Genomic DNA, 16,945 nt, shown 5'->3' with positions numbered 1-16,945 from the left:
ACCAAGTTACAGACTCAGAAGTAAAACAGCGCAAACAGGAGCAGCCTTCACAGATTCAGAAGGAAGCAGAGCCAGTGTGGCTATAGTAGATGCTTTCAACATGTCTGAATGCTGTTAGCAAGGGTGGCAAGCCCTTGTCCACAGATGGTATGTCTAGAAAAAACTGCTGGCCTCTCTCCAGAGGGGGCATGATTATAGTAACTGCAGAAGCAGTCAAGGCTCAGTACTGAGACCCCGTTATCTCAACCTGGCAGAGTGAAGGCTGAATGAACAAGGATAGAAGCTAGAGGGTCTCCACCCAGCAGGAATGACTGTAGAAAAGAGCCTCAGCCTCAAAGCCCATATGGTACAGAGGTGATATCTCTTCTAAGTCTGTGGAGGAAAGCAGTATCATCTACCATTATACAATTTAACTCAATTGTCTGCTCTAATAAGTAATACTCTATTAATAGGAAAGGGTAGCAATAAAATTAATAATTTATAATCAGGCTCTGAACTATCTCTAACTTTCCCTTAATTTGATTTTTGTAAATACATGAACAAATGACAGAATAAAATATTAAAAGATTATGTTCTAAGACTCTCATCCATTTATGGTCCATAGTTATTTGCCAAAGACTATGCTCCCAAAACTTTCAAAATATATAATCACAGACAGAAGCAGCCAATAAGAGGAAGGATAATGTAAATGATACCAGGAAAGCGACATGACATCACATCATAACTTTTGAAAATCCAGGTTTGAATATAGCATTGCCACTCATTAACTCTGACTTTGAGTACCCTAACTCTTTCCTTAGTTAAACAGGTACTTTGAGAATTAGAGATTATGCATGTGAAATATCTGGCAAATACTAGGCATTTTATAAATAGGAATAGTGATTATTGTCAGGAGTGTTAAACAAATTTGTGCTTATTTACACTTTCTAGAAAGGCCTTCATTTCCCCAGTCTCATCAATCTTGATTACCTTCTAATTCTTCCTTTAAGATTATACTAAACCTTAATTTAATGCTCTGATGTTATATTGAGTTCTAAATTTTTATGAATTTAAGAGATGTTGCTTCTTGCAGAAATATCAGTAATCTAGGCACAATGGAAAGATTAAATACTACAGAAAAACATAGATAAAACTTAATATTGGATCGAATCAAAAAAATTGGCAAAAACTCTATGGTAATCTTAGAGGGGTAAGAGCCACAGGGATCAGCCAATATTCTAATTTTGCAAGTAAAAAATCTGTTTGATCACATAGTCTTATAATCCAGAACAAAAATGTATAGGTAACTTGGATTCAAAATAGGTCTATTTCCATAAGCCTCATGTTTCTGAAACTGAACACGACTGCTGGATCCAATCAAATTAAGTGTTATATAGATGAAATAAATATATGTAGTTGGATAATGCTTTGCTATGACACTGATCCACAGGCTCCTATAGCAAACTGTAAGGTAGATTTTCATGCAGTTCTAGATACACAGTGTTAATGGCTTAGTGATTTTTAATGTTCTGAAAAAAAGGCTTCAAAAATACATGTTTTCTTAAAATGTGGCCAATTGTGGGATAAATTTACATTTAATATGAACCTGGAGGCATCATAACAAACGTATTATATGAAAGGAAAGAACCATTACACATTAATATTAGTATAAAATAGAAAAGTATTTTTATAGTTTTGTGCTATCACACATGAATCAATTTTCTTATAGTTATATATGTATATTTATATATATTAAGGGAGAGTTCATCAACAAATTGAGAACATTAGTAAGAGTAGATGAGAATACTGGTAAAAGAATTCTACTCTTGTAAATGTATAGGTTTAATGCAGTAACAATTCTCAACTACCTGTGTAGATTAAATGCTTTAACAACTAAAACCCCAATAAGGATACTTATAAAATAATAATAATAGAAAATATATATTTTTAAAAATCAGGCAGTCATATCATCTAATAACTTTAAACAATAATTGTCCCTGCTTTATATTTTATGTAATGTGGTTTTTAAATCTGGGAAACAAAATAAAGATTTTAAAAGACAACCTAAACCAAATAGAATAAAATATAAAGGAGTGGAAGTTACCATCCACTGGAAAATCATAGGAAAACTAGAGTCATATTTGAAATATGCTAAAACGAATTGTAGATGAGATGAATTAAACAAAAAACAAGACCGAGAAATTCAATGAATTTGATAGCAAAAAAATCTATATAACACATCATTTTTTTTAAAGTAAAGCTGCAGACAGGTAAATATTTTGTGGTAATGTAAATACTAAAATATTAACAGTCTTCACAGAAAAGTATCCAATATTAATAGAAAAATAGCTAATATTACCAAAATTGTGAACCAAAACCAAGGTATTACCAAGCCTACTAGCATGCCTAATAAAATAAAACAAATAAAAGGTGATGGGGAAATTCAGCCTCATATTATTGATGGCTTTATGAATGATCTGGCTACTATAAGCACCCTAATACTTCCTAAGAATTCTACTTTAAAATATAAAATAGAAAGATGTTTAATTCAATGAACAAAAAAAAAATAGGCAAAAGCATTGAATTAGGTAAGCTATAAAGCAGGTGATGGTATATTTAAATAAAACTTATGCTAATTTCCTTTCTCATTTACACTTACAGGTATGATGTCCACATTATATGTAAAAACTTTAAGTGAAGAGATGAAACCCTAGAATATACAAATCATTTCCATTCAACTATTACTTCTGACTATATGTCAGAAACTATGTTGGCATTAGACAAATGTTGAGCAAAAGAGTTTGTAGCTTTATGAAATTCACAGTTCAGTATATTTTGATACCAATTCTGTAATTGTTATCATAAATTATCTTTAAGTTTTATGAATAAATAGTTCATATTTAGGTGAACAGATTAAATATTATATGCCGATTTGCCTTGCTTAGCTTTCCACAATAAATATTGCAATTTGAGTGGCTACAATCAAGTGATGACATACACATTTCAAAATCACAATGGTTTCAGAGACAAAATTACTTCACATTTGTTGCAAATCAGAAAATGTGATTTTTGGTTATAAAGTCATTCTGGGCAATTACTGTGAATTAGTGAACACTATTCCTTTCATTTGCTGTGAATTGCTTTCTGTTGAGTATTTTTTCCACCTTTAACATTACACTTTTTTACCTCAAAATATTTTCATTGTAACTTCAAATTTCATAATTCTGTTTGGCTTATTTCACTCATTTCTGAAATTCCATTGAAGGCTTGTGGTTCAAAACACACAACAGGAATTTGAAGATAATAGAACAGAATCAAAATTGATTTCATGGATAATGAAATGGGTTCAAACTTGTAATCAATGTTCCAGTGTTTTGTTCTTATTTTTATATTGCACTGCATAATCCTCATTGGCATACATTATTCTACAATATTCCATGTGCTAAGAAAAATAATCCTTGACTATGCTTTTAAAGATGCCTAATATGGTTCTTATAAATTATTTTTATTATTTTAATATAAACTGCTATTTAATTTCAAAATTGCATTCTATAAAATGGAATATCTCTAGAGAAAATGTTAAAATCTCATAAGTACCTCAATTTTTCTGGTATAAATTATGTTTACATATGCATACACATACAGCAAATGATGTACCCATTTTACTGATCTTTAACTGAAGTAAAAGAATAACATGAACAACATAGTAGTTGGATTTTCAGAGGGGGGAGTTGAATATTTACTTTGACATATAGGCAATTATTTTAATGTTTCATTGTACCTTAAGAAAAGTAAACATTTACCTGTGCAAGAATAGGGAAGCCAAGGTTCCTGCATCCATTACAAGGAGTCAATGCCTCCCAGAGTCCAGAGGGCCCACAAGTATTTTCATCATCATCATCATCTTCCACTTCTCCTGGTGACAAATTTATTGTAGATGAAGTTCTCTGAAATCAAATTTATATTATACCAACATATTAATGTTATTTTGATATCTTAACATGAATTAAACTACATAAATTACTGGTGGTATCTATCAGCAAGCCTAAGTAAGCTTTTCTAGGTTTAGTTGTGACAATGCCTTGTGACTGAGCAAAATATAAAAATATATCATTTAAGTTAAAAATGAAACAACTGGCTGAGACTGGTAAAAACACAAAGTGATAATAAGAATGACCCCCCCAAAAATCTGAAGAGTAGCATAGAAGTAAGATAATGATTTATCCAGAATGTAAGTTTAGGCATAAAATTAAAGTAAAAGGCAATCCAGAGGAATAGGATGAAAATACTTCACTGCAATAGGAATTCCTAAAAAAAAGGAAACTCAATTTTTTACAATGCTACCAAAGAGGTTATCACTATTTGAAATAATGAACTGCATGGTTTAGTAAAAGGATAAAGGGATTACAAATTCTAAGAATGCACACAGCAGAGGGTGCCTCTAAGAACAAAGGAATTAAGTGAACAGTAATAGATTAAACCAAGATTCCCAATTTATCCCAAGTACTCCAACATTTACCTTAGAGAATATGGCCGCTAACCTTATATTCATCATATAGAGATCAGAATGTATGCCTCGCTATTGAAACTAATCTACATAAAGAAAGATCCATAAGTCCCTAACAAAGTGCCTATGCCTTAACCCCCAATATGAAGGCCATGTCTCAACAAGCTCCACCCACATAAGCAGTTCCTAATTTTTTTTTAAAGATTTATTTATTTATACAAGCACTGGAGTAGTGGCCAGAGGTGCAGGAGGGTGAGAGAATTCACCAAAGACAGAGCAGGGAGCAGAACAGGCAGAAGAACCAAAGGCACTGCTGAGGGGAGCAGCAGGCAAGACAGGAGAGGTCTGCCGCGCCATGTGGGAATCTCCCCAGCTAGGAATCAAACTGGCGCGCTGCAGAGGCTACGGATAGCTTTACAGCGCTGCACTCAATCCGCTGTGCCACCAGGGAGGCCCCTAATTTTATTTTTTAATATAAAGAAGAATCCAAGGATCACCACATATTTGAAAGAAGCCTTTTAAAGCCAAAATAAATATAGTGAAAAAAGTTGCAAATAGTATCCTCATAGAAATAGATGATATTTGCATCCCTGAAACAAGAACAGAATGCTATAAAACAAACACATAAAATTCAATAAGAGAATAAAAAATTTTGACTGAAGAAATTTCCCAGGAGACAAAAGATGAAAAAGAAGTAGGGGATCAAATTAACAGGTCCACATAGAAATGTGAGGAGGCTGTCAAAGAAAAAAATGCAACAAATTGTGCCACAGCTGAAGAAAAAAAATCTGCTAAATGCTCAACAGACTGAATTTTTAAAAGATGTTTGTCCATCCTTCAAATGTAGTGTTCAGCACAATAATAAGAGATCATGATTATTGAAGTTACAAAGACATTTGATATATTATAAATAGCACCTGCCCCCCAATATAGTTGCCTACAAAAATAGAATACAAGAGTTTTTTGACTCACATATTTTTGCATTCACATTTTCAATTTTCCTTTATCAATTTTTAATAAATGAAAAATTGTGAACTGAGTCCCTCAATCAGTTGCTATTTATAAGACACAATAATAATGGGCTCAATCTTTTGAGCACTCTATTAAATTCACACAACAACGCTTTAAGGTAAATAAATACTAAAGTACAGAGAGGTCAGTAAAATCCAAGGTCATAGAGCCAGTAGATGGCAGAAAACATACTCAAACCCAGGCTGTCTGATTTACTTGTTTATCCCTTTAACACTGTTTTGTGCCCTCTTGTTCTGTACAGTAACATAAAAAGCAGTATATTCAACAAACAAGCTAATATAATTGATGTCTAAATCAGAAGCATATTTGTACTACGTACTAGGTATATGTACTATGTTATGTACAACTGAGAGTTTTTTGCTATCGATGATAGTGAAATTTTTGGTAATTTGTTACATAACAGCCTGTACCATCATAAATACATATATCAAAGCAATAATAAAAGGTGATAACCACAGGGATTTTTATCCTGCAAATCATCTCAATGAAAAAACTCAGGATATTTAAAAACTTAATTAACAAGATCATCTATTGATATATGTTTGATCAACCACTGTCTACAAAAATGAATACAATGATCAATTAGCATCTCCCCCACTAATTAAGGATCGTTTGACCCTGTTGATATTTTGTTAATGTACTATAATTATTTGAGCCAATCTTTATAATCTCAAATATTCCCCACTACACAACACATACCCACATTCCTCAATCTGACTTTGAAGTTCTATGTCCAGATTTTCAGCTCTTTTTCTCATTCTGTTATACTCACCCCAGACAAGTGGAATTGTTTACCCTTTAGTCATGTCCCAGATTTTTATTCATATTTTCCATTTTCTCCATTGGGCATCATATTTTAATGGTGAAGAGTTTTGGTCCTAAAATTAGTCCTGGATTCAAATTATATCTCTCTTACTTATGAACCCACTATTGCTGTGATAATTATCAGATCTGATCACTGAGCCTCATTTGCCTTATCTATGCACTGGGAAAATAATAAATAGAACATTCTATTAAATGTTACATGAAGCAATGCATGTAAGATGACTGACACATATTGAGGTTTGAATAAATATTGACTAGTGTTAATATTTTTATGCTAGTATTCTCTTTAAATTACATGGGTTCCTCAAAATACTGTTCATATTTTACCTCTTCCCTAAAAATTTCCATACATCTTACAAATGCAATTGCTCTATTCTGCAAGTCTGAGTTTTTTATATTAAGATATTTCACATATACCTGGAGATTGATAGATGATATAATGGCAAAAGGCATTGACTTTGACATCAAGTAGATATACATTTAAGTCCTGGCTCTGCCACTTCCAAGCTGTCACTGAGCAAATCACAGTTTTATTAATCTTTAGTTTCTTTATCTGCAAAGTAAGTATAATAATAATTCCTACCTGATAGGGATGCACAAGATAAAAGGGATGCACAAGATAAAATTGTTTGTGACTTGCCTAATATTACTAATTTTTAATATCTTTTCCCTGAAAGAGTTGCACGTATATGCACACACATAGTACACACATATGCACAAACAAATGCAGTTTCCTTATACTAGTGAATTATAAGCTATTTGAACCAAACAATCACTTAACTCACTTTTGTGTCTCTTACAATGTGTGGTGCATAATGAAATTTAATGATTATTTATTGAATGAATTATTAAATGAATTTCAAACTATCCATTTCAGTTGAACACCTGTACAATTTATTAATATTAAAGTATGTATATAATTGCATCACAATATCATTGCTAGTTTAGTCTTGTATTAACTATTACAGTAGCATTAGCACAAATAACAAAATTTATCAGTGGTTTAGTACTGCCCCCTAAAGACAATACACAAGTTAGGTCTATGAAATTATTTTCTACTTCACTGCTTTACAGTTTAAGGCACCTGGGAAAGATTTTATCAAGTTACATATAATCTTCAATTAGATATAGAAAAGAAACTATATGAACTTAAACTGAGAGTTTTCTTTATTTCAAATTCCTTTTAAACTTTTAATATTTTTAGATTTTTTATTTTAACATTTATCATTTTTTAGACAATATTTGCTTCCCCCCACCCCCTCTTTTTAAACTTTTTAATGGACATCTGTTTTCCTAAAGTTCCAGATGTCAGAATGTTTTTCTATAGAATATAAAATCAATCCTATTCCCTTTGTTGTTTAATATGTAGCAACTATGTAGATGAAAGACTGAACTAGCTCCACCTTGTTGCAAATGACAAAAATTATTCATAAATGCCATTGGGAGACATATTTGAGCTCAAAGAAAAATACTTCTAGAATAATAATATCAGTTTAACATGGTTTAACATGGAAGAAATGATATTTCCTTATCAGATTATATAAATAAACAGACAGATGGATGATAGATGTATATAAAATACAAAATTATAGTAAGTGAAATAAATATATTTTCTATATGCAATATAGTATCACAATCATTTAACTATACTATATAAAGCATAATTATATGTGGATAATAACTATATATAACATAGCAATGTGTTATAGTTGGTATATATAAACATATTATGCAATTATTATATAAAATGGTGCTTTCAAATACAAAAAATATTTTCAGTTACAAATTGCCCAATAAAGATGGGTAAGGATTATTTTTTTAATCAAGTGTAGAAAATGATGCTCTTGCTATTACTCAATTTTCATCATCCTAGAAATGACTTTAGATTATAATCCAAGGTGTCTGACTCTAGGTTCTATCATCTGTCTATCACGCCTTGGCAGTTTTGTCCTAATACCCCCTGTCAGTCTTCCTACCCTTTGTTCATAATGCTTAAACACACTGGGCTTTTTGCCTTCAATACACCAAAACTGCTCTTACCTAGTACCTTACCTGAGCACATACTGTTTCTCTTACAGACTGCCAGCAATCTCCCAATAGACAGTTTGCCACTCCTGTGACCCTTCACACTTAGCCCCCCTTCTATAGTAATAGAATGCTAATTTTTAGTTGTGTACATGTACATGCCTGCTTTGAATAAAGACCACATTCCCTAACCTCTATAACTGCTATAGGGACAGCCAGATGATTAACTTATAACCTTGGGCAACGAGAAGAATTCTTAAATGAAGAGGCATGTGTGTGAGGTGAATGAAATAACCACCACACTATAGTAACAAGACAAGGAGCCTGCACGTTCAGTGAAAATGGTATATGTCTCCATATAGTAGGTATTCTTTAATTTCCATTAATTTCCAAACCATAGTGAGAGGTAGGTCTGATCAGGAAAAAATGTGAAAAACCATTCAATAACTTCACAATCAAAATATTAAAATTATCATTTGCAGATGGCAATGTTTATTATGTTTAAGAGACAATATCATATTACTTGCCATTTTCATCTGTATATTATATACAATTATTTCACAATAATATACTTAATTTTATGTATACAGAATTCTATTATATGTATAATTTTTCTGTTATTATAGTATATTTTCAAGGGATGCAAATGTTCAGTTACATTAAAGTAAAATTTTGGAAAAGCAATGAAAGTATTGAAATATATATTAGTTAAACCATAAACTAATAAAACTTACAACTAAAGCATTTTACATTGAAAAGTAAATGAATACAAATTAGATATTAAACCTGTTAGATCAGCAGAAAACTGATTAACTCGAGGTCACAGGCACACTAAATCAAAGTAGAATAAATAAAATGAGAACAGAAATTGAGGATTTTGCACAGTCTGTTAATATTAATATAGTCAAGGGTAGGCTGAGGACATAGTACTACCAAGAGATGTAGGACAGATGGTTCAGACTAATGATTTGGTACTTTTGGGTGACTTCCATGGTTCAAATCATTGGTTGTGGGAAATTACACAACAAGCAATGGTCCTTTATTTAAAAAAATAAAATAAGATAAATGCTTACTACAAAAATGAAGGAGAATACTTCTTAACTTGATCATGTCAATGGAAAATAGAAATAATAAACTAATAAAGTCAGCTTGGGTCCATGAAAAACATAAAATCACAGAAAATAAGACTAAAATAACAAATCCCATATAAAAAAAAAGAGATGAGACATGATAGTGTTTGTAAATTCAACAGGATCAAAATATTCTCTTAAGAACAGCAGACAAAAATGCATGGAGGAAAAATCTAATAAGTTAAAAAACACATGAAGAACTAATGAGAACTAAAATGGCCAAATGAATGATTAATATAGAATCTTGTAAATGTACCCCATTAAGACATTTTTTAAATGCTGTTATTCACAAGTACTTCCACTACCAATTATTCAATATTTCTTAAAATATTGAAATAGAATTATAATACCCCTAATGAGACATGCACCACTAACCATTAAGAATTGATATGCCATTCTTGTATAGCATTTTGGATTTTAATAAAATACTTTCACTTACATAACTTCAGAACAAATGTGTCAATTTACATAATTATGAAAAATGAAATCTCAATAGAAAAAGAACAAATGAGTTTTTTTAAATAAGAGAGTTATAACCATTATCTATCCAAATAATCCCTCAACAACCAGAACATTTAATCTACAGGATCTTCAGTATCTCAAAGCATCCTAAAGGATATATATAATATCCATTTCTCCTAATTTATGCACAAAGACAAATCATCCTAATCCACAGAATGAAGTATAAGTATTTAAAGGTGATAGATGTAAATAAAATTGGAATCTAGATGACAATTTGGTCAAATCACTACTTTGGGGCCAAAATTAGCCAAAAAAATTAAAGATTTTCAAAATATTTTTAAATACTCTGTGTGAATCACTAAAAAAAAAATGAGGTTTCTTTTAGTATACATACAACAATGTAATATAAGAAATCATGCTTCCACAGAAGATATTTTGTCATTGGTTGTGTGTGTGGTGTATGTGTGTAAGTGTATAGATATATCCGGTGAATTTGTTTTCTGTCACAGCTCAGTTGAATTCTTGGGTTTTTATTTATTTATTTATTTATTTTGCTTTTTCTTATTTTTATTTATTTATTTTTTACATCATTGTTCTTTTTTTTTTTACCATTGGTGTTTTTTTTATTTTTTTTTTAGATAATAAATTTTATTGTTATATTCCCCATACAATTGCAGCCCTCCCCATTCTGACCCCAATCCCTCCCCTCCCGCCCCCGCCCCCCTAAAAGTGTCTCTGGTTCATAGTTTTTTGTTGATTTTGATTTTCACTTTCTTATAGTTATTCATTTTCCTGGTCCCTTATTTAAGTTTTATAGATTCCTGCTATGAGTGAGACCATCTGGTATTTTTCTTTTTCTTTTTGGCTTATTTCGCTGAGCATGATCCCTTCCAGCGCCATCCATGTTGCTGCAAATTGCATGTGTTTATCTTTTTTGAATGCTGAGTAATATTCCATGGTATATATGTACCACATCTTCTTGATCCAGTCATCTATTTTTGGGCATTTGGGTTGTTTCCAAAGCTTAGCTATTGTAAACAGTACTGCTATAAACATAGGGGTGCAGGTGTTCTTTGGAATTGATGTTTCTGTGTCCTTTGGGTAAATACCTACGAGTGGAATTGCTGGATCATATGGAAGCTCTATGTTTAGTAGGTCCAGAAATCTCCACACAGCTTTCCACAGTGGTTGGACCAGTTTGCACTCCCACCAACAGTGCAGAAGAGTTCCTTTTTCTCCACACCCTTGCCAACATTTGTTGTTGCTAGTTTTTTTAATATGTGCCATTCTCACTGGTGTAAGATGGTATCTCATGGTAGTTTTGATTTGCATTTCCCTGATGACAAGTGATGTTGAACATTTTTTCATATGCCTGATGGCCATTTGCATTTCCTCTTCAGAGAAGTTTCTTTTTAGCTCTTCTGCCCATTTTTTGACTGGATTATTTTCTTTGTTGTTGTTGAGTCTCATCAGCTCTTTGCAGATTTTTGTGATCAGTCCTTTATCATTAGTGTTGGGTGCAAAAATGTTCTCCCAGTTGGTGGGGTTTCTCTTTGTTTTTGTTATTGTCTCTTTTGCTGTGCAGAAGCTCTTTAATTTGATGTAGTCCCAGCTGTTTATCTTTGCCTTCACTATCACTGCTTTGGGTGATGTGTCTGTAAAGATGTCTTTGATGTGCAAATCACGTAGTGTTTCGCCTATATTTCCTTCTATATATTTTATGGTTTCAGGTCTTATGTCTAGTTCTTTAATCCATTTTGAGTTGATTTTTGTGTATGGTGTGAGGTAGTGGTCAAGCTTCATTCTTTTGCATGTAGCGACCCAGTTTTCCCAGCACCATTTATTGAACAAACTTTCTTTACTCCAATGCATAGTCTTTGCTCCTTTGTCAAAGATTAGTTGATCATAAATCTGTGGGTTTATTTCTGGATTTTCTATTCGATTCCATTGGTCTGTATGTCTGTTCTTGTTCCAATACCATGCAGTTTTGATGATTATGGCTTTGTACTATAGTTTGAAGTCTGGGAGTGTGATGCCTCCATTCCCTTCTTTTTTTTTTCAGGAGAGCTTTGGCTATTCGGGGTTTTTTGTGATTCCATATGAATTTCATCAATAATTGTTCTATTTCTTTGAAGAATGACATTGAAATTTTGATTGGAATAGCATTGAATCTGTATATTGCTTTTGGAAGGATGGCCATTTTAATAATGTTTATTCTTCCAATCCATGAGCAGGGGATGTCTTTCCATTTCTTTGTGTCTTCTTCTATTTCTTTTAACAGTGTTTTATAGTTTTCTTTGTATAGGTCCTTTACCTCTTTTGTTAGATTTATTCCCAAATATTTGATTTTTTTTGTTTCAATAACAAAAGGGATGGTTTTTTTGATTTCTTCTTCTTCAGATTTATTGTTTGTGTATAGGAAGGCTACTGACTTTTGCGTGTTGATTTTGTATCCTGCCACTTTACTGAAATGATTGATGAGTTGAATTAGTTTTTCTGTGGAGTTTTTGGGGTTCTCTATGTATAATATCATATCGTCTGCAAATAGTGATAGTTTGACTTCTTCTTTTCCTATTTGGATTCCTTGGATGTCTCTCTCTTGTCTTATTGCCCTGGATAGGACTTCCAGTATTATATTGAAAAGCAGTGGTGAGAGTGGACATCCTTGTCTTGTTCCAGATCTTAATGGAATTGCTTTCAGCTTTTCACCATTGAGAATGATACTGGCTGTTGGCTTGTCATAGATGGCCTTTATGATGTTGAGGTATGTTCCTTGTATCCCAAGAATTTCAAGGGCTTTTATCATGAATGGGTGTTGCACTTTGTCGAAAGCTTTCTCAGCATCTATTGATATTATCATATGGTTTTTATATTTCTTTTTTGTTGATATGTTGGATAACGTTGATTGATTTTCGGATGTTAAACCATCCTTGTGTCCCTGGAATGAATCCTACTTGGTCGTGGTGAATTATCTTATGGATACATTGTTGGATTCTGATAGCTAAAATTTTATTGAGGATTTTTGCATCACTGTTCATTAGGGAGATTGGCCTGTAGTTTTCCTTTTTTGTGTTGTCCTTGTTCGGTTTTTTATTAGTGTAATGTTGGCTTCATAGAACGTGTTTGGTATTGTCCCTTCCTTCTCAATTTTTTGGAAGAGTTTGTGAAGAATAGGCACTAATTCGTCTCTGAATGTTTGGTAGAATTCATTTGTAAATCCATCAGGTCCTGGGCTTTTGTTTTTGGGGAGGTTTTTGATTACCATTTCAATTTCGCTGCTTGTAATTGGTCTGTTTAGGTGTTCTATTTCTTCTTTATCTAGCTTTGGGTGATTGTAGAGTTGTAGGAATTTGTCCATCTCCTCTAGATTGTTAAGCTTGTTTCCATGTAACTGTTCATAGTAGTTACTGATTATTCTTTTGATTTCTGCTGTGTCCGTTGTGATTTCTCCTCTTTCATTGATGATCCTGTTTATTTGTGCTTTCTCCCTTTTTTCCTTTGTGAGCCTGGCTAGGGGTTTGTCTATTTTATTGATTTTTTCAAAGAACCAGCTCTTGGTTTCATTGATCTTTTGGATTGTTTTTTTAGTTTCAATTTCATTTATTTCTACTTTGGTTTTTATTATTTCTTTTCTTCTACTGGTTTTGGGGTTTTTTTGTTGTTCTTTTTCTAGATCTTTGAGCTTCAAGATTAGGTTGTTTCTTTGAGTTCTTTCTTGTTTCTTGATGTGAGCTTCTATTGCTATATATTTTCCTCTTATTACTGCTTTTGCTGCATCCCATACATTTATGATATTGGTGTCCTCCTTGTTGTTCAATTCAAAGAATTTTTTAATTTCTTCTTTGATCTCCTCATTAGTCCAGTGGTCTTCCAGTAGTGTGGTTTTTAATCTCCATGAGGTAGGAAAGTTCCTTGCCTTCTTTTTATGGTTTATTTCTAGTTTGATGCCTTCATGGTCAGAAAAGATGGTTGATATGATTTCAATCTTGGTGTATCTGTTGATGTTTGTCTTGTGCCCTAGTATGTGATCAATCCTGGAGAATGATCCGTGTGTGCTTGAGAAAAATGTGTACTCCGTTTTTTTGGGGTTTAGTGTTCTATAGATGTCTGTTAAGCCCAATTGCTCTAGGTCTTTATTTAGAGCTTTGGTTTCTTTACTTATTTTTTGTCTTGTTGATCTATCCATTGTTGATAGTGGTGTGTTGAAGTCTCCCACTACGTATGTGTTTTCTCTGATGTCTGTTTTCAGAGAGGACAACAGTTGTCTGATATATTTTGGTGCTCCTTCGTTTGGTGAGTATATGTTAATGAGTGTTATTTCTTCTTGAAGTATTGTCCCCTTGATCATAATGTAGTGACCATTGGGGTCTCTTTTTATCTTTTTGAGTTTGAAATCTGTTTTATCTGATATAAGTATAGCTGTTCCTGCTTTCTTTTTTGGTCCATTTGCTTGTAGGATTGTTTTCCATCCTTTAACTTTGAGCCTATTTTTATCTTTTGTAGCTAAATGTGTTTCCTGGAGACAGCAAAAGGTTGGGTTTTGTTTCTTAATCCAGGCTGCAACTCTGTGTCTTTTTATTGAAGAGTTTAGTCCATTTACATTTAGAGTTAATATTGATATGTTAACATCTGTATTTGCCATTGTGTTTGTCTTTCCTTTGATTTTATTTATTTATTCTTTTAATAACTTTTTTTTTTTTGGCCTTCTTTCATTGTTATTCGTCCCTCTGAGGTTCTGGCTTTAGGACTCCTTGTAGTATTTTTTGGAGTGGGGGTTTAGTTGTAATGAAATTCTGGAGTTTCTGTTTGTCTGGGAAGTTCTATATTCTTTCTTCAAAGAGGAAGGAGAGCTTTGCGGGATAGAGTATTCTTGGTTGGCATCTGTTTTCTTGGAGTCTGTTGACTATGTCCCTCCACTCTCTCCTTGCCCGTAGTGTTTCTTCAGAGAAGTCTGATGTCAGCCTGATTGGCTTTCCTTTGAATGTTATCTGTTTCTTCCCTCTTGCCAGCTTCATTATTTTTTCCTTGTCCTGGATTCTTGGGAGCTTTACTGTTATGTGTCTTGCTGTATTTTTCCTTTCGTCGTGGAAGTTTGGTGTTCTTCTTGCTTCTTGTATATCAATTTTCAGCTCCTTCTTCACATTTGAGAAGTTCTCTTCAATTATCTCTTTGAATATTTTCTCTGTTCCTACTTCTCTCTCCTCTCCTTCTGGTATTCCTATAACTCTTATATTTCCTTTCCTCATGGAGTCAGATAGTTCCCGAAGTCTTTCTTCATTCTTTTTCCTTCGTACTTCTCTTTCCTTTTCTGTTTTGGTTCTTTTTATTTCTGTGTCTTCAAGAGTACTTATTCGTTCTTCCATTTCATCAATTCTGCTTTCATTGCTTTTCCCAGAATTCTTTAGTTCTTCCATTAATTCTTTGATCTCCTGCATTTCTTTTACTTCCCTCTTTAGGGACTCAATTTCATTCTTCTGATCGTTGATTATTTTCCCTTATCATTGTTTTCCTTTCTGACTTCTGTCAGTTTTTTAATCATGGCAATTTTAAATTCTCTTTCTGGAAGGCTCAGAAGTTCTTCCAAGTTACTGTCGTTGCAATCTGGGGGCTGGTTTTCTTTTTGTGGTGTGCTTTTTCTCTGGAGAGTTGCTAGGTTGCGTGTGGTTCTTCTCCTCCCTACTGTCTGTTTTCTAATTTGCCGTATGCGTTGGAACACTGTGTTGTTGGGACTGGCCGGCATCTTGGGTGGGCTTCTCTGCTCCCCTCTGGTTCCTCCAGGTCATCTGTCAGTTTCAAGCAGTCTTTACTGGAGAAAGGTCCCTGTTCTAAAATGCCGATGTGGGGACACACTCCCCTGTGCGCCTGGTCTGCCCCGGCTGTGGGTTCCTGCTCCCCCTCTGGGCTTGGACTGCAGGCCAGAGGGGGTCTGGCGTGGGCGAACTTCCCCCGCTCACCTCTGGCTCCTGAGGAAGCCTTCTGCAGGTAGTCTTTACTGAAGAAATGTCCCTGTTCTAAAATGGTGATGTGGGACACACTCCCTGCGCGTCCGGTTTCAGGCACACTCTTCTGTGCGCCTGGTCTGCCCCAGCTGTGGGTGCTCGCTCCCCCTGTGGGCTCAGACTACTGGTCGGAAGGCGCCCAGCATGGGCTACCTCCCCAGCTGGCCACTGGCTCCTCCAGGAGCCTCTGCTGGTTTCAAGTCGCTAGGCGGCGCCAGAGATCTCTCCTAGAGCCCTTGGGGAGCTGATTTTCCACCCCGTGGGACAGGGAACAGAGCGGGAATGGTAGGGTAAACCTCAACGGCTTTGGGGTGCTGTGTCTGCCTTGTGCCCCACCCTCGTGGGGAACCCACGCCCCTAATTTCGTGCCCCGGGTCTCAGTTCCAAAGCCCTCAGGTCCAGGACGCGGGCTGTAGCCCAGTTCAGTGGCGCGGGAATGGCGCCTTTTGAATCCCGCTCCCATGCCTGGGCGCCTGGTTCCTGCTCACTCAGGGAGGGCCTCCGCGCGTCTCCCCGCAAGCCTAGGTTGCAGGCGCGGGGACCTGCGCTTGCTTTTCAACCGCACTGCTTTTCCGCGCAATCCCGATCCCGATCCGCGTCTGCTTTTCCAGTGCGCCGCTTTTCCGCGCAAGCTTACTGTGCGCCTGGTCTGCCCCAGCGGTGGGTTCCTGCTCCCCCTCTGGGCTTGGACTGCAGGCCAGAGGGGGTCTGGCGTGGGTGAACTTCCCCTGCTCACCTCTGGCTCCTGAGGAAGCCTTCTTTACTGAAGAAATGTAGTCTTTACTGAAGAAATGTCCCTGTTCTAAAATGGTGATGTGGGACACACTCCCTGCGCGTCCTGTCTCAGGCACACTCTTCTGCGCGCCTGGTCTGCCCCGGCTGTGGGTGCTCGCTCTCCCTGTGGGCTCAGACTACTGGTCAGAAGGGGCCCGGCGTCTGCTTTTCCAGCGCGCCGCTTTTCCGCGCAATCCCGATCCCGATCCGCA

The 16,945-nt window shown here is 34.9% G+C and overlaps 1 protein-coding gene across 6 annotated transcripts in view; it reads right to left on the bottom strand.

Moving 5' to 3' along the window:
• The window catches only part of ANKS1B (ankyrin repeat and sterile alpha motif domain containing 1B), a gene marked incomplete at both ends in the record, with an annotated part of 793,016 nt that overhangs the window by 617,354 nt on the left and 158,717 nt on the right, over positions 1-16,945 (bottom strand). For all 6 annotated transcript variants that reach the window (XM_084256217.1, XM_084256227.1, XM_084256226.1 and 3 more), the window contains one exon: positions 3,783-3,926. In XM_084256217.1, coding sequence (XP_084112343.1) covers positions 3,783-3,926 — 144 coding nt within the window. The remainder of the gene's footprint in view (positions 1-3,782; positions 3,927-16,945) is intronic.

The sequence above is a fragment of the Talpa europaea genome (genome assembly GCF_964194135.1).
Source record: "Talpa europaea genome assembly, chromosome: 15".
NCBI classification, from domain to species: Eukaryota; Metazoa; Chordata; class Mammalia; order Eulipotyphla; family Talpidae; genus Talpa; species Talpa europaea.
The sequence above is the reverse complement of the archived record's forward strand: the minus strand, read 5'-3'. Positions and strand labels throughout refer to the sequence as shown.